General features: G+C 34.8%; 2 protein-coding genes across 3 annotated transcripts in view; both read left to right on the top strand.

The window, feature by feature from the left end:
* LOC106052305 (uncharacterized) overlaps positions 1 to 23,300 on the top strand; it is a 233,101-nt gene that overhangs the window by 104,586 nt on the left and 105,215 nt on the right. The gene's annotated exons all lie outside the window — the stretch shown is intronic.
* The window catches only part of LOC129926193 (platelet endothelial aggregation receptor 1-like), a 75,210-nt gene continuing 54,321 nt past the window's right edge, over positions 2,412 to 23,300 (top strand). The window contains exons 1-8 of one of the 2 annotated variants that reach the window (XM_056028607.1): positions 2,412 to 2,511; positions 6,992 to 7,126; positions 7,981 to 8,118; positions 10,565 to 10,678; positions 10,909 to 10,939; positions 11,791 to 11,825; positions 14,292 to 14,371; positions 15,409 to 15,675. In XM_056028607.1, coding sequence (XP_055884582.1) covers positions 2,448 to 2,511; positions 6,992 to 7,126; positions 7,981 to 8,118; positions 10,565 to 10,678; positions 10,909 to 10,939; positions 11,791 to 11,825; positions 14,292 to 14,371 — 597 coding nt within the window. In that variant the 5' untranslated portion in view covers positions 2,412 to 2,447 and the 3' untranslated portion in view covers positions 15,409 to 15,675. Of the gene's footprint in view, positions 2,512 to 6,991; positions 7,127 to 7,980; positions 8,119 to 10,564; positions 10,679 to 10,908; positions 10,940 to 11,790; positions 11,826 to 14,291; positions 14,372 to 15,408; positions 15,676 to 23,300 lie in introns of those variants that run through there. The other variant, XM_056028606.1, reaches the window with a different exon arrangement.

Below are 23,300 nucleotides of genomic sequence, written 5' to 3'. Positions count from 1 at the left end.
GAAACATCTAAAATCGTTTGCATAAATGTGTTTAATATATTGTCAATAGTCATCTCACTTACTAAATAGCCCCCCGTGTTTGTTACTATTAATAGTGATTAGTTGTAAAAATTGTGTATTTTTATGAAAAAGAAAAAAAAAACTGCTTCCATAGTTAATTTAAAAAATTAAATTTTTCGCTTTCTGAAAAAAAAAAAGGCCGTTGCATCAGAACTTTGAAAAGGCTAAAGTATCGTGTTTTCGGATTTTAAATAACATTTCTAGTATACGAAATCTAAACGGGAGGGGACGGACCAACAGATGGACAGACCACACAAAACGAAAAGCGTCTATTTCCCTCTTAAGTGCGCTAATACATGATGAATAAGCAGTGTCAAAATGACAAATAAATGTGTAACTTGTCTCAGTTTCACTGCTTTTAGAAGTATTAACATTCTTTATGGTAAAGGGTCTTTATCAATAGCCATGGTTTCACACAAGGCCGGATTTAAGTAAGTTGATTCCTCGGGAGGATTTTTTTTTTATAGTCATCTAAACAGTTTTTTGCTTTGATTTTGTTTATTTTAAGTGACATTTTAAGGTTAAACCGTCACTTGCCTCAGCGCTGCCAATGGGATTTTACCTTCCAGGGGGTTTGAATATTGAAACCCTCTCTTCTATAAAACAAAACATAATGCTAACGACAGTCACCGAATACCATGAGCGTAGACTAAGGAGATTTAAAATTAAAAAGCCCACCAAATTTTGTTTCCTTACATAAGAAATCATCTTCAATGTAAGACTAAAGCATACAGCAGTCACCAGATTTTATACGCGTAGCCAAGAGGGGTTTTAAGCTAAAAACAAACTTTTTAAAAGTTTAAACCTCTTATGAGGCTGATTAGTTTAACCACCTTCCTTATTTTTAACAGGGATGACCCAAGAAGCATTTCCTATGTACGGGTATAGTTGCAAGCCAGCACAGTTTGAATTCAGTTTTTCTTCTGTTAGGTGGGCTGCAAACAAGTCTAATGAGCCCTTACTGCCAAAAGCTGACTTGTTTAGGGGCTCACTAGGTACTCACCTTCACCCCTTCTCTTGTAAGTGAAAACAGTTCGGCGCAACAATATTTGAGCCACACGTGAAAGATCAAGAAATACACGAGAAACTCCTCTTTGCGAAAACTTTCACAATGATTCATTAGGCAAATTAATTAATTGATTGAGTAATATTTAATGTTTGAAGGAATACTTCATAGAACAACAAAATCCTATATGAAACATTTATCCCTAGCAACGGATAATAGATGTGCAAAAAAACAATCCATTTTCTGTCTGTTTGGTGATTCCATTAAAAGTATAAATTGTTATTATAATTAGTTTAAATTTAAATTTTATCACTAAAAAATAGATCTCTATAACTTAATGTGTAGTTTTAAATTACTTTGTCACTCTTTAACTCACTACAGTTAGAAATTTGCTTTAAAAAAATTTTGATTAATTTGCAAAAATTTAATACAAGTTAAGTAGGGGGTCTACCGAAAACCAGAAAACATGTCAAGGGGTCTACCAGACAAAAACGTTTGGGAACCACTGATCTAGATTCAGTGCTTCAACTTAATGTCTCATCAATACAGAAGTTGGGTTTGGATAAACTTCCTACATCCCATGAATTATTGTAAATGTTATATTCACGTGAGAGGCGCGGTGGCTTAGTGGTAAAGTTCTAATGGGTACCTAATGTTAGTTGAAGAAAAATGAAGGTGGTTGATCGTTGTGATGGCTATATGACACCCTCGTTAACTTAGGACCACAGAAATAGCTGACCTTTTCATCATCTGCGTTATAGATCTTAGTGTCTGCAAGAATAGCTTTAAAAAAATATCCACATGTTTCTAATAAAAGTGCTTTATTTTGTTATGGACTTTTTTTCTCTGTTATATGGCCCGCGACACGAGTGTTGGAAATTAATATGGCCCATAGGCCGAATAAGGTTTCACATCGCTGTTTTTTATTAAACATTATAACATGTACCTAATTTTACTTTTACCTAATTTCATAACATCGAGCCTAACCCGAACTATAGATCAAACCCAACCTAACACGAACTAAATCTGACCGATCCAAACCAAACCTGAACTTTAAAAGTTGGGTCCGAATGCCATCTCTATTAAATATTGTGAATATTATAATCTCGTCATGGACAACTCGCAAATCAACAATTCATGGGTTCCACATTTACATCTTGTGAATCTTTTCATTTAAATCTGTGAAGGGGATTTATGATCTCTCTTACAACCATTTCTTTAATTAGACTTTTATTTTTTAGGTGTTGAAAGATATACTACACTTGATGGATATAATAACAATGGAGAATTATATACTACATTCACCACGAGACAATCTTCAACTCAATATTCTGGTTTTGTTTCTGTATCTAAAACACCAACTAAAGCATTTACATTTTCAATGACTAGCGCTTTGACAAATAAAAGTATTACATTTTTACTGTGTGAAGTAGAGGCTTATACAGGTAAGTAATTATATATGATATATATATATATATATATATATTGTATGTGTGTATATTGTAGTGTGTATGTATGCTGGTTATTTTTTTTCGTTGTTTTTTTTTTGTAATAAAAATGATTGAGTTGAATGCTTTTGTATTACCTCCATATAACCTTGTATTCATTTTCGCATACATATTACACTTCTATGTTATCTATATTATAAAGTAGAATGTGTGGTGTATGGATGTATGTTACTTATAGACATCAAAACCGCTTGAACAATCTTGATAAAACTAGGCAGGAATGTTCCTTGGGTACCAACTTAGACCGTAGTGTATGTATTGTAGCCCTAAAACAAACTTAAGACCCTCAAAAAAAAAAAAAATAAAGTTGTCCGACTCTATTACAGCTATAGTATTTTATGGATCTAGGCCATGTCTACAATGTTGACATGAGAAAAGATCGAAAGGATTTAGACCTAGATCTAATTTTAAGAAATACACTTTGCACAGATAGTTTTTTACTTTGACACATGAAAAGACAAAAGAAGATCCATTGATTTCATTATATAATAAAATTAACCTTCAATTTTGTGTTTTAAAAGCATTTTTTACATTAATTAGTTCCTTATATCTGTGATTACAGATTTCCTGACGAACATTCTTTCATTAGACAATTCAGTAATGAATAGCGTACTAAATATTAATTCGTTTAATTGTTTACTTTATAATCCCATCCCTAGATCTAAAACTCTAATTCAACTCTAAGATGATAAAACTTCTCTTCGCACAGATAGTTTTATACTTTAACACATAAACATATTAATTAAAGTCCATTCATTTCATATTTTGATCAAATAAACATTCAAATGTGGTTTTCTAAAGCTACATACGTTTACGAAGGCTGCGAAGCCGAGTTGAGATAGGCCTAGATCTATATTCATTCATGAATCGCGTACTAAAAATTATTTCGTTTAATTGTTCACTTTATAATCCCATTCATTTAACAAAGCTATCGTTCTTTTCGTTTTTAATAGATAAGACTTCGGGTAAACCCATTTTCGCAAAACTAATTTTATTTTCGTAGAGAAAGAGAAATAACGTGAAAGGATCATTAGCTACGTTTAACATACATCTAAATCCAATCCACTAGATTATTCAAAAGCATTTTTTACATAAATTAGTTCCTGATATCTGTGACTAGAGATTTCCTGGCGAACATTCTTTCATTAGACATCACTATTACCAAATGGTTACACATTAACACATCTCTCTACTGAATCTATTCCTAGGCCTGGGTCTAAAACTCTTATTGAACTCTAAGATGATAAAACTTCTTTTCGCAAAGATGGTTTTATGCTTTAACACATAAACATACTAATTATTGTCCATTCATTTGATATTTTAATCAAATTAACATTCAAATTTGTTTTTCTAAAGCATTTTTAATACATTCGTTCGCTGTTCGCTTAAGCTGCGTAGCCGTGTTGAGATATGCCTGTATTCATTTATGAAAAAATGTTCACGCATGCGCAGCACAGAATGAACTCTATAAAAGCCAATTTTTAACTCTAGATTAGTGTAGATTTAGATCTATGTCTACCTCAAGATCTACTTTATATTTTATACACATGAACATACAAAATTTTGTCTATTCATCTCAAATTTTAATCAAATATATGTAGGCCTAAAAGCAAATGTTTTAATTTGGAAGGCTGCCTGGTCGTGCGGTTTGCGCGCTGGATTGTCGTTCGGATTTATCGTCTGTCGAAGGTTCAAACGCTGCCCGCTCCCATCCCCCGTCGTCCTGTGGGAGGTTTGGACTAGGAAGTAAACTATCTTCAACTCTGAAGGAACATCCGAAACATGTAAAACATTTTACAAAACATTTGAAAAAAAATGGATTTAAGCCTATTAGCTATTTTGATTCGATAGCTTCATTCACACTATTTTTACATAGACACATTTGCTTTACTTATTACATTATTATTTCGTTTAATTGTTTACAAAACACTCTCAGTGACTATATCGAAAGTAATGCGCAAATAAAGACCCGCGGGTCGCGGGTAACTTATTATGTCTAGTATACTAATAAAAAAATACATGGTAACTAAGAGAGTTTATTTTGTGAAACACATGCGAGGGCACGCCAACAAACTTTTTTTTTTAAAGGAAAGCATATTAGGGCCCTGTTTAAGCCACTAGCAGATCCAGAACTTTAGAGTTGGGGGTGGGCGATTTTTTATAAAACCCTAACAATAACGTCCAGTAAACCGAACCCTATGCATAAACATGCCTATATATATATTAGGGGTGCACCGGATAGTCGCTCCGGCTCCGGCTTCTGCCGAATATCCGGCATTTTTTACTATCCGGTGCTTTTCGGCTCCGGTCGGATATCACTACCAGATAGTAAACCGGATAGTAAAAAATACACCTTTTTAATATGCATAAAGTGGACCTCATTCCATTAGTGTCTGTTGTAGAATGTATTAATGTTTATATTAAAACAAAATATTGTGCTTAAAAATAGAGCCATAATGTCTATGCACCAAACATCGTTTATTATAAAGATAAGGCGTGTTAATAACTTAATATAAATAGAAATGAGACTCTACATCATAAATGCGCTTTACATACAGAGCAGCAATGGCTGACACCTTTTTTAATTTGTCTTGACCTGTGAGTAGGTTAGTTAACATGTTAAAATGCTACATTCCTTGACTACGTCATGCTGACCAGACGTCTGTCTAGCTGTGCGGGTATATTTCCAGAGGTAGAGATGAACAACTCCCACCCCTTTTATTTGTTTAGTCCATCACATTGAGTTTTTTTTTTATAGGCAGGTGACCACTAGTTAAATACGACGGACGTAGGTTTAATGTCAGCGCATTGACACTCTCTAGAGGTCACACCTTTCGAGGGAACTGAGTTTGTTTACTTAGTAGTTAATGTTTATTACGGGGGCTGGACTACCATAGCCACATCTCTATGGTAACCAGGTATATTTCCAGATGACCAACTCCCTCCCCATTTTATTTGTTTCGTTCATCACATTGAGTTCATTGATTGACAGGTGACCCCAGGACAGATACGGTGGACGTAATCTCTCTCTAGAGGTCACACGAGGGAACTATGTTTGTTTACTTAGTAGTTAGTCTTAATTGGGGGGGGGTGGACTGGACTTCACGCCAAACATCTACACGGGTATCCGGACAAAGAGTTTGCTTATTTGGAGAAAAATCTTAATCACGTGGTTGGGCTAGAGGCCACACCTTTTCAAGTGTGTCGAGTTACTTGAACATAAATCTTAATTAATAAGCTGGACTTAAGATCACACGCATCTAAACGAGTGACCGTTAGCTACACAGAACACAAACCGCGAGATTATATAGCCCAGTAAGCCAGTAACTAATTATTTTGTAGAAGACACGACCAGGGCTATCTTTAAATGGAGAGCTAAACACCCCCATACTCTTTATTTTATTTCTATGGTCCTTGACACCAAATTTATTGATAGACATTGACCATTTTTAAGCCAGAATGAAAAAAAAACACAACGTGCTAACAAAGGATATTACACTGTCAATAAATATTACGGATAAATAATTTTTCTAACGTGTTAACTTAAATATTACTCCTGCAGTTAAGTGTATTGATTTGATAACAATATTCTTAATAATTAGTGACAGTCGATTAACTCCTTGTTATTACTATTTTTTTTTACTTAAGATGCGTACTTAGCCACTGTGTATCAGGCTAGGACGACTTTTACACACCTGACATCCATAGGCTTACTATCGTTCCCTATTGTAACAGTTACTGAAACCACGAATAAAATAATTAATAAGTAATAATTAAGGAAAATGTTTCCTACATACATTCTTTGCATAACAATGGCGACGCCCTGTTTGTTGTTCTTACTTTCGGAAGCAAAGTCATACACTCTTCTCGACAATACGCTTCCGGAGTTTATGGTGGCGAGCAGTCGTTTGCCCAAACCCAACCCATTTGGACAACTGGTCCCATCAAGAATGTACACACTTTGATCATGATGTCTTCGGCATTGGAAAAGTCTTTTTCTACTTTAGTGACCACGTTTAGCGTAAAGATAATGTTATATTGTAAATAAATATTGTGGTTTGTATTTAGTAAAAGTAGAAAGTAATGACATAGACATACAAATATTGTGGCTGAATTGTGGTACACTAAGAGAATATGGCTTGAGATTGTATCAATAAGCATGGTGAAGGAACTGCTATGAAGTATATCTTTGTTTTCAAGTATATTTGTATTTTATTTTAAGCCCTTGGAATGTGTTAAACTCCTAGATAAAATTGAGTAATAAGTATCAAGTCATTGAGGTCAGTAATCAAGTCAAAAGCATTGAACAAAGACATTCAAGGGACACTATTTTGTTTGTAAACGGCTAAACATTCTATAGAATACATGAACTTTGCAAATTGCAATTAAGACGACTTTGTTTTTAAACATATTTCAGAATGCAGTGAAGGAACCTGGGGTGAGCATTGTAAAAACGATTGCAATGAAAAATGCCCAGATATGTGCCGGTTTGATGACGGTTTATGCAGTAACACTTGTTTCGGATACAGTGACCCACCAAGATGCAAGAAAGGTAAAAAAAAAATTGTTAGTTGTTGCTGTTTTAATCTCAAAAATCTATTCTATAACTTTAAAATATGAATCATAAAACTTTGTTTAAATATCTTCTTTTAATGAAATAAGACAAATTGATAGCTTTTTTTACGTAAGCCATATGTACGCACTCTGCCTGATGTATATAACTATCATAATCGCTACTTGTATTACTTATATATTAATGCGAGAAGTTACCCATACTGCGCTAAGGTTGGAACCCCTTATAATAAGTATGCTGAAACACTTTTTAGGTCTATCAGTTAAAACCTTTTCTTCCATCTGCATTATAATGCCCCACATGGACACCTTACTTTTGAATAAAACGCCTCTCCCACAACAAGTCGCTTTAGTGGCTTTAGCATAGAGGTGCTAATTTCTTGAAGCTTTCTCTTCCCGCAGAATAGTTTAAAAGTAGCATATTTTTTTTGCGTACTTATAGACCTAGATCTAGTCATTTTAAATTGTGCTACGCATTATCCTTAACTACAGTCTTTAGACTTCAAACTGTAGTAATGTTCTACATACACACATATGCACAAGAAAATAACAATCTCTATGCTAACAGAAAATGCGTTTTATAAATAAATAAATACAAAATAAAATTTTAAAATATACAAATATAAATAAATTTCTGGATTTAATGGTTCATCATTTATACACAATAATCACTCCATATAAAAGTACATTTTAAAATATTCCAACAAAAAGTATGAAAAATTGTTTACTTAATTTATTAGGTGTGTGGACTCGACGTACGATACAAAGATTAGAAATGAAGCAGGCTTTGAAAAAATATCTTTTAAACATATTTTTTTTTCTACATCTTCATAGCATGTGAAGCAGGCACCTGGGGTTTAAACTGCACAAAGTCATGCAGCAAGCAATGTTTCAATTCTTCATGCGACAGACAAACTGGATTGTGTGACCAAGGATGTTTGGGATATAGTAATCCACCTCAATGTAATATAGGTCAGTGAGGGCAAAATTTGCATTTTTAGCGGCCTCCGAAAAAAGGTATAGATTTAGATTTACTTATTAAGTATACCGTAGTATCACATTAAGAAAAAACAACATAATGTACACTATTACCATATCCGTCTAGTAATTTTAAGATCAAACGTGTAAAGTAAGAGATAAGGAAGTGACGAAAGGGGTGGTGCTGTAGCAGCTGGTCCCATAACGTTTGTTTTCTTTGTGCAAATGGTTAGCCCATACATTTACTGGTAAGAGAGAGGCCATTAGTGACTGAAGCTCCTCCTAGTGTGCCCCTAACGCTGCATCGTCCGCGAATAGCATATCTCTTACGAGGGTGGAACGGTCTCAATGAATGCAGGAAAATTTGTGTTAACTCATCATGTGACGCTTTTACTGGCTGGTGTGACAGAGGATGTGCTGACAACAGTGATCCTCCTTATTGCAGGACATGTAAGTTGTTTGTACTTTACATATAACAATATGTATATTTATCAAAGATATATATATATATATATTGTGGGCGTAGCCAGAGGGGTGGGTGTATGGTTCAACCCCCCCCCCCGAAATGAAATCCCCCCACGCAGGGGGGGGGGAACGGAATTCAATGACTGATTTGTTGCTTTCATTTTGTTTATTTTAGGTGAGATTTTAATACTAAAGCATCACTTACCACAGCACAGTCGAGGGGGTTTTGAGTTAAAAACCCTCTACGAGGGGGTTTTGAGTTTAAATTCCCCTACCAGGGGGTTTTGAGATTTAAAAAACCCCAATCAGGGGGTTTTGAGATACAAATCCCTCTACCAGGGGGTTTGAGATTAAAACTCCCTACAGGGGTTTTGAGTTTAAAACCCCCTACCAGGGGGTTTTGCAGTTTAATCCACCACTACTATAAACAAAACTTTAAAAATTGCAAAAGACAATCCCCAAATTCCAAGAAAACAGCTAAGGAAGATTTTGACTTTAAAACCGCTTCCAAAAGTTATGATAAACCCCCGCTCAATATAAAAAAAGCAAATTACAACTCAAAATTCTATTAGCGTTTCCAAAGGGGTTTTGAGTTAAACCCCACCCCCTCCAGTTGGGGTTGGGAAGCTAAGAAGTACCTCTTCAATATAAAAAAAGCAAATTACTCACTATAAAATCTATGAGCGTAGCCAAAGGGGTTTTGAGTTTAAATCCCCCTTCAGAGGGTTTTGATGCTAAAAAATACCTCTACAATATAAAAAAAGCAAATTACACACTAAAATTCTTTGAGCGTAGCTAAGCTAATGAGATGGCTTTTTTTAAAATTTAAAACCCCTCCAGATGGTTTTGAGTTTAAAATTCCCCCTACAGAGCATTTTGAGTTGAAAACCTCTCTCTTCAATATTATTTTAACAAACTAGTCACCAAATTATTTGTCCGTAGCTAATTGGGGTTTTAAATAAAAAAAAAAACAAAAAAAAACTCCAGAGATTTTTTAGTTTAAAACCCCTCAACAGATGATTTTGACGATAAAACTTTCCTTTTCGATATAAAATCTAAAGCGAAATACAGGCATGTAATTCCGACAGCGTAGTGAAGAAAAGTTACAAATTTTTACCAGCGGCTGGGCTCCAATAATAAAGTGTGGATAGTCATCTGCCGATATTGAAAAAAACTAAATGAGGCTCGACAAAGATGGCTAAGACAGTATTAAGAAGTCAGTTATAGAGATCGGATCTAAATCAAAGAAATCATTTGCCGAACTGGGAGTCGAATCCTTAGTAAGGTTGTGACAGAGCGTCGCATAAGGTTCTCCGACAAAATGAATTACGCATAATAAGAGTTACTGAAACAGATTTCCGGAAAATGCGCCGAACGGCGCGAGAGGGTCTAATTCAGTAAGAATAGCATATTAGGTTTTTGAAATAAAACTTTTTAAGAGCAAGATAATGCACTATAGATACCTCTTAATATACATTTTGTTGGCTTTCAATACCAGAAATAGTGCTCGGTGGCGGGACTTCGCCCCGCGTTGGGGAAGCGCTGCGAGCTCTCCCAGACCCCATGGCTAGCAAGGGCGGGCAATCTAGAAGTTTTTCACTAATTTCAGGAAGAACCCATTCTAGGGCACAATAAACGTCTTCCGAAAGGGTCAGAATGTAATAAAGACTAATTATGTACATACACACACACATATTTTTTTTTCCGCGGGGGGAGGGGGGGGTTTAACCGGGGGGGGGGGGGGGAATTCAGCCCCCCCAACCGCCCTCCCCCGAAAACAAATCCTGGCTACGCCTAAGATATATATATATATATATATATATATATATATGTATATTTATATATATATATATATATATATATATATATATATATATATATATATATACTTAAATTAAATTTATAATTAAATTAATACTGGAGATTTAAGTGTGTACACAACTCTAATGTTAACTTTTTTTTCTTTATTTAACAGTGCTCAAGAATAGCAAAAGTATCCCAATACAGACTATTATAATCATTGCGGTATCTGTAGCATCAGCAGCACTGTTATCTATAGTAATTTGCATTATAGTCTTAAGACTAAAAGGTAGGTCTTTGTCAACGAAATGCATTATTACCTAAATAAATTGAAACAAAATGAGAAAGAGAATTTTTCCGTAGTCTGGTCTGTCTGTTCATCTGTTCATTTGTCAATCCTTCAATCTGTAACATTTATATCCCAAAAACAAGAAAATATATTCAAATTCTGACTTAATGATACAATTTAATGCCTCTATCTACAAAAAATTGAAAAATTATATTACATTATTTGTACAGGAAAACTTTGTTTGCAACGCAGAGAAAACGTGTAAGTATTAGGAAATTATTTAATATTGCTGTACTGCAATATACAAAGATTATGCATGCAAGCTCCCACAAGATATATTTATCCACAACTAGCCATATATTACTCGCGGCCAGCGGGTCTTCATTTTCATACTATGAATATAGTCACTGAGATAGTGTATTATAAACAATAAACAAAGTAATAATGTTATAAATGAAGCGAATACGTTAATTTAATAATCTTATGCCCTGTGCATATGTGACCTTTCAGTAAAGCCTAACATAAAAAAGCGCGCGATATCATGACTGGCTATTAAAAGTATGTCAAGACGGATAAATTCGCAGCATTTAGAAACGAATTTATTTAAAATGCTATAGAAGCAGAAATTCAAAGGATAATTTGATTAAATAATGAAATTAATGGACTATGTTTTGTGTGTTCATGTGTTAAAATAAAAGGCTTTCTTTGCGAAGAGAAGAACTAGCCTTAGCGAGAATTTTATCTCTGCGCATTTTAGACCTTTCGGTCTTGTCTCCTGTAAACATTTCTATAAGACCTAGATCCATGAAATTGTAATAATTTTATAGAGTTGGGCAATTTTTTTTGAGGGTCTTCAGTTTATTTTAGGGCAAATTTACTTATGTTACTTTTTTACTTAATATCCAAGAAATATTTCTGCCAAGTTTCATCAAGTTTGGTCAAACGTGTTTGTTTCCTTTTTGGGACACACACACACACATACTTTCATACTTACGACTTCTTTCTGCTTTACATTATGGATTATCCTTTCTTATGTAAAATGTCTAAAAAATTAAAGACATCACAAACCCATATATATATATATATATAATAAAATTATAATATATTTGCAGGCATCAAGTTTCAGATCCACCAATTATTCCAAAACGTGAGTAACGTTCAAAATAAAATAATAAAGTTGTTATTAAATAATTGTATTTTATATTAAAACAATAATAAATACATGAAAGTATAGAACAAGATTACAAATAGGATCTGTGTTTAAGATTGTAAAAATGTGCGTATTATGTGCATACAATTAGCATCTTAGCATCCCTAACCTTTATAAACAAAAAATTGTAAATAAAACTTCGGGACCGTAATTTAATAAAACGTCATTTATTTCATGCAAGCTCGTCGACAATTTTTGCAACGGCCTACTCGTCGACTCTTATTGCATTGGAAGAGGACAAAGAAGTATATTACAATTTCAGCTCAATATACAGGATTTGGTATTCAAAAATACAAAAGGTAGGCTGGTTTTGAGACAAATCTTACATAGGTGGAGCCTTGCACCGAGAAACAGACATCTGCACTCATGGCAGATCTTAACCCAAAATCTCTTTGGGCTTTCAAAGTTTCTAAATTAGAGGCAAAACAAATCTATAGACAGTGTGCAAACAACTTTTGGCGGTTACCTGCAAGAGAATTTTCTCGCCTTAGGAAATAATGAAGCTTTGTTTGATAACACAAAAGCTGCTCTGGGTCCTACAGTTTCTTAACCTGCGCTTTCTATCTGGGAAAAATAATTCAGATTACCAATCAGCTAGAACGAAGAACAGAACACTATCTCAATATCTATGCCACACAGAATACAGTAGACCATGCCACCCTGTACTCTCTACTTGATCTTCTAGTATTGGAATGTATAAATGAGCTAGTGAACCCTAATAAGCTTTCAGAAGCAACAAAAATAATGTAAATTGAAAAATCTTCAAGTATTGATGTCATTTAACGGAAGTCAAAACATTTCTGCTCACAGAACTATAAAATCTACTCTGCCGCAGCTAGGAATTGGGTCATGTCCTTGGCGTGACGCACATATAGTCACTATTAAAATCAAATAAGATCGGAACAACAATTATAAGGGGATGTCTCTCACTAGTATAGTTTGAACAGATATTGCTGGAGTGGTACCGTCCAGGTTGCAAATGATAGCTAAAAGAGTTTACCCACCAGTCTTAATGAGTATTCAAGAGTGATAGATCAACTACAGGCATAATTTCCTCTATAAGGTTACTGCAGGAGAAATTATGTATCAGTATAACACTTCTTTATTAGCCTTTATTTAAACAAAATATTGATATAAGCTGTATCTAAGGCACATAAATATGCCCAGGAGAGGATACTCTGGTGCTGGTGCAAAGTGGCTAAAACTAACAATTAATATATAAAAAAAATCATTAACAAAAGTGTATACTCCAATGTTACGTAAGAAAGTTACGTAAATTTTATTTCTTTTCCCTATAATCTTTTTGTAGGCGAAGACTAGGATTTTTAAAATTGAGATCTTTGGGCGCTTGTAAATCCACCCAGTTCTAATGGGTACCTGTCACTAGTTGGAAAAAAAAAGTATATTCGGTTTGTCATTGTGCTTGGCCACATGACACCCTCATTAACGGTGGGCCACAGAAACAGATGACTTTTACATCATCTGCCCTATAAATCGCAAAGTCAGAAACAAGAGCTGGAGTGTATTGTGTTATCTCCCCTACATTTACGTATTGTTTTAGAATAAGCATTTTCAGGACTAAAATTGCTTGCATATATTTTTATTAATAAAACTGTGGTTAGGACTATAAAAATTTTCCACTGTACGTAAACTGTGCAAGCCAAAAAATATAATGAATTCATATTTTCAAAAGCTTTTCTAAATTTGTGACGGAATGAAAGGTGACCAACAGAAAACTAATTACCGATGAAGACGACTCATAGATAACTAAAGAAAAAAAAACGAAATGACAAAATAGTTGAACAAGAAAAACATAAAAAATATTATTCTTTTTTTAAGAACTTAATTTGAGCGTGCCTGTATCAATTAGTTTAGATCAGTAATGTAATTAAATTCGTAAGAGATCTAGACTAACAATTAAAAAAAAAAAGAATTTATAAAAATAAGTTTAAAAAAGGAACGATCCGAATTCGAACTTGAAGGCGCAAGCCTTGTCAGGTTTCTCAAACCTACGCGGTAACCACTCTGCTAGCGAATAGTCTATAAACATAGAAGATTGTATAGTAATCTACTTTTTGGTTTCATTTGTGTGCACTAAGCCTGAGAGGGCAGACTAATATAAAAAAGAAAAGATCAGCTTATACCAACACTTCAGTCAAGTACCTTCTTTGAGATACCAAACAAAGTAAATTATTACCCATATTTAATTAACTAACTACTCTTTTTTTATTGATTCTTGTGTTGTCAGGTAAAAAAAAAAAGTGCAAAATTTCAACTTGATTCTAGATTGGATGTCGGAAAAATAACGTGTACAAACTTTTGACCAGACAGACACACAGACAGAGTGACTTGATGAAAGCCTTTGTAAAAAAAATAATACTTTTTGTATTATCTATTTTTTAGTTTATAGCAGCCTTCAAAATCAAGAACTTGAGAATAACGTGTATGAAGAAGTTAACCCAGAGATTGCAACTAATTTGTAGGTAAAATATGTATCATAATTGTATTTTTTAATGTGTCCATATGAATAGAAAAAGTAAATGCTTAATGAATTACGTTTAGAAAAAAAAAATCTAAGGAGTTTCATTAATTCATGCATTTTTTTAATCAATACGTTTTCTGACAAACACCATAATAATACGGCTTGTGTTAGAGTCCGAAGATTAATGAGGAAAGCAGAATTTCCAGTAGCTAAGCAGCCCCAGCTGTGACCTATGTATTTTGCCACATCCGGGGCAAGCATAAACATTGTTCGCCTAAGGTCGATTAAGTTTTTCTTTTTGCTGTCTGCGTCTATCCTCGGACAAACTACATAAAATCGTTGTTACCGTAAGATTGTCAGAAATTATATTAGCATTCAACTCCCTAAACATTGCTTCCCCAATACCATGTGGCAACTATTTTAACTCCTGGCCTTCACCTGTGGCTCAGACATCGAGTCCAGGGGACTAGTTTTCATTTATATGAGAATGGGCTTTTGCGAGTAACTAGAAGGTAAACCAGTAAGCTTCGGGCAGTAGGGGCTCGTTACTCATGGATGACTACCCTTCTAGGAGAATGAAAACTCTGAATTCAACTTATACTGTCTTGCAGCTATACCTAAACATGGGAAAGTTGAAAAATAAGGAATATTTTTTTTTATTTGTGTAACGCAATATCCTAGTTTCACTCAGTTTAAAGCTAGTTCTTAACTTGACATTTGGTAGCATTGTTTAGTTCTATATGTATATGAAACACACGGAATTTTCTCAAATCTCTTTTTAAACTCATTTTTAGTTGATATATTTAAAAACCAAATGTCGTTATGTAACATTCACACAACAATGCAGGTATTGATGGAGTCAGATATCCAGATAGTACCACATTTCTTAAATTAAAAGGCCAAGACAGACTTACAAACAGACAGACACCACTTTCCATACTAAACTAGATAAGAAAAACCATGTGATAATATTTTTAACTGATAAATGTACTATTTTTTATTTATTTTTTTTTGTTTTATTGGTATTTTTGTTTTCAGTTTATAAGTGTACTTATCGAAAAAAAAAAATACTGCAATGAATGAAGATAAACAATCGATAGATAATGTATGCTGCCTTGACGGCACAATAGACTAAAGGGCAGATGAAGTTGAAGTCATGCTGGTCAAAGATATTTCAACATGAATATTTATAACAATCAGACTTCAGTTACAAAGAGAAAGAGAGGATTGTCTTTTATGGATTCTTTTTTTTTTTACAAGGCATACTTGTTTCCTAGTAAATATATAAATAAAATATTAACATGCAATTTTGTTATTTTTTTTTTAATCTTGAGTGAAAAAAGGACTTACATTTTTTTTTAAAGTACTCTGCATTGTTTCATAGCGTGGGAGTGCACCGAGTAATATTCATTATTATCTATCATATAATGTTTATAATCTTCTAACAGTATATCAGGATACATAGCTCGTAGGGAAAGGATATAATATTATGTATTAGATATTTTGGGAGGCGCGGTGGCTGAGAACCGGGGGTTCGGGGTTCGAATCCTGGTGAACACTGGGAGTTTTACTTTCTGAATCTTTGGGCTCCTCTGAGTGAACTTAGCTCTTATGGGTACCTGACATTTGTGGAAAAAATAAAGGCGGTTGGTCGTTGTGCTAGCCACATAACATCCTCGTTAACCCTAGGCCACACAAAAAAAAAAAAAAAAAAAAAAACATGACGTTTACATCATCTGTCGTATAGACCACACGGTATGTAAGTGAAACTTACAATCTAGAACCAAAAAAATATCTATGTATGACTTCCACAAGATATAAATAGAGAGAACTGCAGAGCTGCATGTCATTCAATCTTAAGACGTGAGACTCCTCTAGAGCGACATCCACAGATGGGAGTGCAAAAACTGACATGAAGGAGGGAAAGCAAAAAGTAGAATCTTCTTGATCACATATTCGATAATATTGAAAATAATAATAATTTAATTTATACAGCGCTGTTAGTAAATATGATATAGGCTCAAGGCGATGTGATTACATTACAAAAATTAGGTAAAATGACAAAGTATTTTTTTTTTTAACAGATAGGTCTTAATGTTCTTCTTGAATGTAGTGAAGCATGTCTGAAATCTATTGTGGAGTGAGTTCCAAGCCTTTGGTCAGTGTACTGAAAAACTTACAAACCTTAATATTTTTAGGATAAACCTGGAACCACTAGAAGCATAGAGTCCATGGAGCGCAGTGTTCTATGAGGGATATATAGAGTGATCAGTTCAGGGCATTTCTTTATGATCGCAGCAGAAGTGGGAAAATAACCATTGATGTCAATCAAGGATTTGTCTCACGAAAAGTTGTCAAGAGAAAAGAATTTGCAATGGAGGCATAACCTAACAGACAGAATCAAAGAGTAGACTATTTTTATTTATAAAGAAAACTATCACTACCCCAGTTGATTTATTTCCAGGCTAAATATTGTTTATTTTACCCCTTTTTCTTACTTATAACCAGATAATGATAAACAGTTAATCGTTCCCCCATACATTGCTTTGATAGATAATTCTAGTATCTGTTACGTTGAACAGGACCAGCCCGTAAATTCCACCCCCAACTCTCCTCTGTAATAAATAGGGTTATGTGTCATATACTTGACATGACCATTCTTATGTTTTTCAGTTTTTTCAGTTTTTTTTTTGTTTTTTTTTTCGAAATATTTTATAGGCTCTAAAATATTTGTATGGCCTGTGCCTTTTTCTTTATTATTACACCATGCAAATACTCACCTAATAGTTTCGAAGTACTCCACATCCATTATTTTTTTACATTTAATATAAATGAATGGATTTCGACAACCAAGACCCTTTTGGCCCATTTATTCTAGAATATGTTTTGTTTAATTGGAATGGTCGGCTTTAAATTGATTGCCCTTTCCATACATATTCATTTCTGGTCTGTGAGCTCTATACTAATGTTCTCTCCTCTCCTTTTCACCACGCCCCGCTTTCCTCTCTCCCGGCCCCTTCAGACACTGAAATGTAGCCTTGCTTAGGCCTCCGTGTCATTACTAGTATTGGTCTGCCCATTTTCATTCTGTCGGAGGATATGTTTCACAATCTCATGCGACGCTTGCTTACAAAGTCATTAAGTCTCAGTTTGGCACAGGATTTCTTTGTGAGACCTGAATCTTTGTTACTGACTGCTAAATCTGTCTTACCTTTTTTTTTTGTGTTCAGCCATATAAACACTTTTCTCAACTTGGGATGACGGTTGTGCTAAGTAGGTGGAATTTGTCTCAAGTCCAATAGCAAGGTTTGTCCAAAACTCAGATTTTATCAATTTCGGGGTTAACCCAGGCTCTTTGTTCGGAAACCAAGCGCTTTACCACTCAGATATCATCTCTTCCCACCACGCACATAAACTGATTAAAAAGAGTTGTGTCAAACAATTTTCAATCGCAGTATGCGCTAAGTTCTCTTGACATTATGGCATCCCTAAAATAAAAAAAAAAGGTCTCATACGCTCCCAAACACACTCACTTCTGTCTTGTGAACTCTATATCGCTCCTCAGCCCCCCCCCCCCCCCCACTCCATTTTTTTTGCCACTCCCTGACAATCAGCAAACAGGGTTAGTAATATCAGAGAAAATATAAAGTATAATTTTGTACTTTAAATAAAAATGTTGGGTCGATATTGCGAGTAAAAAAATCGTTTTCGGTAAATTTAAACGCTGCAATTTAATCATAAAATGTGCTATAGTTGTCCTAGGCGTACTGACAATAATAACAAGTTTAATCTTCGTATTATTTTGTCCACTGCAAATGGGAAAATTAATGCTGAGTGAATCGATCAGGGCCTATGTAATTATATAAAATAATCTTTAAGTGTCCTTTGAATTGCCGTTTAATTACTAACATAAACCTAATTAGACCTACCTACACTGGTTGACAATGGTGAATACAAATTGCCGGTATGCTAATGATAATAATCTTTACTGTCCGTCACAAAATTCGTCTTACAATTTATGCATTACACCAAACAAAACATTATATCTTTAAAAAAAACAAAATATACATTCACACCAGAGTCACTCATGATCGCATCTACGATAATTACGTCTATATAAAGACGATTTTACCAAATGAGCCAACAGGCCATACAACAAACGTTCAAACATAAATAAATATATAACTAAATCTGTAGCATTTTAATGAATGGATTATGTTTATAAAAGCTGACTGAAATTTTCAGTAAAAAAAAAATCAAGGCGATATTTAATAAAGTGATCTTTCATAAATGTCATACAATGGGCTGCACGCAGCACGAGTTATGTGCGAATTTTCAACTTGTTTGGATAACAACAAAGTGTCAAATAAGTGTCTTTTAAGAGGCCTGCCGACTTAAAAATGAATTCCATCATTAAACAGCAACTTTTTTTATATTTCCTGTAGCGGATATTTTTAAATATTTTTAAATATTACATTTAACAAAGAGATATAAAATAAAAATATATCCGAAATTCTAATTTAAAATAGTCAAATTTATTATCCTTACACGTATGTGGGGCACGCTCTTTTGAAGCAATGAAAAGCTAGACTGGTGCATTTATCAAAATTTATCAAAATTAAACCTATAGGAGCATTTCACATACTCGAGAAGTTTATATTTGGCTAAGCATAATCTATGAATGGAACAGATTCAAATTGCAAAAGGAATATATAAAAATTAAATACAAAATAAAAGAAATCTGGAAACGTTGTCAAAGTTTTACGAGAGATAAGGTCCTAAGGCCACAGACGAGCTGTTGTATCTAAACAGAAATGATTAAATTTTAATTGCACGATTCATAATTGGTCATTGCCTAATTGGCTTTTGATTTACGACGTGGACACTGACACCTGCAAACAGAAACGATACAAAGACAGCGCTTGAGTTCATGTGAAAAAAAAATCCTTTAATGCTGACAAGGAACTAATGAAAAAACGTCTTCTTGTACATTATAAAAATAAAAATAAGTAATTAAAAAAAAAAGGATACGCAATGATGACTGGTTACAAAGTTATGTATACACACGTCAAAAAGCTGTAATTTTAGTTGTATTGTTTTTGGACCTGAAGACACAATATACGTGAACTCCTGATTTGATTTTGTTTCTTTAGACACTAAGAAAAAGTATTACATAGCGAACATTTTTATATAAACCGAAAATGCCATTAAAAGTTTACACCGCATACCAAACAAAATTCTAATACCGAACAGTCCCGACCTCTGAGGATACAATTCAACATGTTCTTTCCAACACCTCCATCCCCCACCCTCACTATTCCATCGCAGCCAAAATAATATTTTTTCTCATGTATACACACTTTTTGTTATATATATATCAACTCTAGTCAACATGAACAAGGTGCCAATGAAGTATACTTTCTTTAGAGAAAATGCTTTTCACATATCTGCAACGTTATAGTGACTCAAACTATACTTAGTTGCTTTATTCTATTAAGTGTAACCTGACTATGTATATATACGTATATATATAGGTGTAAGTCTGCTATATTAATACTACCTGCACAGAAATAATCAATCTATCTTCTGAACAACACATGCTCTACAGACCCAGATTAGATATATTAGGAATAATAGAAAAGCTAACGAAATCACTTTTTATTACACATTTCTTTTAATCTTTTTAATGTAACATTTTTTATTCTCTTTTTTTTAAAATCTCAATTACAAAAGAATATTCTAAAAGAACAAATCTGGTCAGTTCATATCAACATTTTATTAATTTGAGTACAAGTTTACTGTACAGCTGATTAATAGAATTTAAAAGACAAAGAAAATCTACTTCTCTAGCTTTTAATGTAGCAATGTCAGGACAGAAATATAGCGTAAAGTTTTTTTAAAAAAAAGTGATCACTCTCATTTCACACTTGGTAACAATTACTAAATTTCTTTAAAATTGGTGGATATGCAGTGCGAATGATACAAGATAGAGGGCATTGTCGTAAACTGTCTTGAGTAACAATTACTAAATTTGGGTAAATATTTGTGGCTATGCAGTGTGAGAGATACAAGATAGAGGGCATTGTCGTAAACTGTCTTGAGTAACAATTACTAAATTTGGGTAAATATTGGTGGCTATGCAGTGCGAATGATACAAGATAGAGGGCATTGTCGTAAACTGTCTTGAGTAACAATTACTAAATTTGGGTAAATATTGGTGGATATGCAGTGCGAATGATACAAGATAGAGGGCATTGTCGTAAACTGTCTTGAGTAACAATTACTAAATTTCTGTAAATATTGGTGGCTAAGCAGTGCGAATGATACAAGATAGAGGGCATTGTCGTAAACTGTCTTGAGTAACAATTACTAAATTTCTGTAAATATTGGTGGCTAAGCAGTGTGAGAGATACAAGATAGAGGGCATTGTCGTAAACTGTCTTGAGTAGCCCAGAATACTCCAGAATGACGAAGTTAACAGACGTGTTTTTTTGGTAGTGAGTTAGATTTTGTTCAAAATACAATTGTATATTATTACTTAAGTCTACTACATTTATTTCATTTTATCTCAAGTTAAATTAGTCTATTTTTTAATAAAAGGTTAAATTAGTATAGTTGAAAAACAAGCTATTCAAGTCATTTCAAGCATTACAAGTTGAAATATAATTTGCCTGCAGCGGTTTAGTTGTATACCAGCAGTTTGATGCTACAAGTCAACAATAGTAAACAACACCAACAACGAAGACCAAACATAGGGTAGCAATTTTTAATGTAAACGTCTAAATAATATTATGATTCCATATAAGAAACTGCAAAATATTTTTCCAGCAGCTCAACAAGAACACAGAGTGTTGAACTAGGCAAAATTTGTAGTGGGATCGAAGTTTGTACATTAACGCTAACTCACTAAGAAGACAAGAAAAGACGGCAGAATGGACCGTAAACACCAAATAGCCATCTAGGGTAAAATGTCTTTAGGTGGACTATTATTCTATCTATCTATTTATCTATCTATCTATCTATCTATCTATCTATCTATCTATCTATCTATCTATCTATCTATCTATCTATTTCTCTTCCTCTCTCTCTCTATCTCACAGAACCACATTCATTGATTTCTACTATGGGAAATAAAATCAATGTACTATTGTAAGATTGTGTATTCGACACAGAAAATGGTCTGTATTTTAAGGCCAAATTAACATAGCGTGAATAGAGCCAGCTCCGGGGCTTTTCCACTAGCAAGCTGTTAAATATCATGACCAGTTTTCTTTAGCGTAAGGGGGTCATATATATATATATATATATATATATATATATATATATATATATATATATATAGCTTTTTCAAAGGTTGTCATGGCCAGGGGTGTCAATGGGGTTAAGCTCCCATTGTCTATAAAATACTCCTAATGGCATGCGTCTCAAATAGCCTCTGACAACTAAGTCCAGCACCTGGCCTGCTCGTGTGGCTTAGATATTAAGCCCGGCGAAACTGCTCTTACTAACAGGTGAAGGGGTGAAGGCGGATACCTGGCGCCACAAAACCGGGAGCTTCGGGCAGATGGAGCTCGTCAGCCTAGTAAGGCAGTTCATCTAGGAGAGGGGTACTCTGACTTTAAACCCCCGCTGCCTTGCGGTACTGAGGCTTCAGGAGACAACCTCGAGGAGAAATCAGGAGTGAAGCCCCTTAGGCGTTGGGAGTATCAGCTGCGAAATTCCCTCCGGCAGCTTCTGCAACTGAGTTGGTGCCAAATGTAATGCGAAGCGTTCCTTTGGATCACATCAGCAAGGTCGAGAGAGGGATCATGACGCATGGGCCACCCATGACCCCTTTATCCAAGGCCCAGGAATGCGCCCCGGAGAGGAAACTGTGGTGCTGCTGCAAAGCGGCTAAAACAACACGGGAGACAACAGTTACGGGTTATAAGTCCAACTTGATTGGCGTAATGTATGGACGCCACGGGTTGTCTCTGACGGTGGGAGAGGTCTTCGCGCCTCACTGATCAGCTACCGCCCGCCTCAACCTGGGCAGCCCCCAGTCAGTTAGGTGCTGATCCGCCACAGCCTGCCTGCTCTAATGGGTGCTTAGAGCTTAGTTTAAAACGACAAGTAGGCTGGAAACTTGCATCAAGCAACAAAAGAAGAAAAATTAAACTGAAAAAGAAAATCCCTGTCATGCGACTGGCCACTTGGAATGTCAGGACAATGTGTCCTGGTCTCACTGATGATCTAAGGCAGATCGACGATGCAAGGAAGACGGCAGTTATAAAAAACGAGCTAAAAAGGCTACATATCGACATTGCAGCCCTGCAAGAAACCCGACTGGCCGAAAACGGCATGCTCCGCGAGACTGACTACACTTTTATTTGGAAAGGGAAAGCACAGGATGAGACTCGAATACATGGTGTGGGCTTTGCTGTCAAGAACAGTCTTCTTCCCATGATAGTCCCTCCAGTTGGTGGCTCGGAACGGCTACTAAGCATAAGTATGATGACAGCATCTGGAAAAGTCACTCTAATTAGTGCCTATGCCCCCACACTAAGCTCGCTTCAGGAGGACAAAGACAAGTTCTATGAAGACCTTAAAGAAGCCATTGCAAACATTCCTCAAAAAGAACATATGATCCTTCTAGGTGACTTCAATGCCAGAGTAGGATCAGATCACACTACCTGGCCAGACTGTCTTGGGCTTTTTGGAATCGGAAAGATGAATGAGAACGGACAAAGACTGCTTGAATTCTGCACATACCATAAGCTCTGCATTACCAACACATACTTCAGAACAAAACCACAGCACTGTGTCTCATGGAGGCACCCTAGGTCTGGGCACTGGCACCAGCTGGATATGATACTGACACGAAAAAAGGACATTGGAAATATACTGCTGACACGTAGCTACCAAAGCGCGGATTGTGATACTGATCATAC

Source organism: Biomphalaria glabrata, chromosome 5 (assembly GCF_947242115.1).
Source record: "Biomphalaria glabrata chromosome 5, xgBioGlab47.1, whole genome shotgun sequence".
Taxonomy (NCBI): domain Eukaryota; kingdom Metazoa; phylum Mollusca; class Gastropoda; family Planorbidae; genus Biomphalaria; species Biomphalaria glabrata.
The sequence above is the reverse complement of the archived record's forward strand: the minus strand, read 5'-3'. Positions and strand labels throughout refer to the sequence as shown.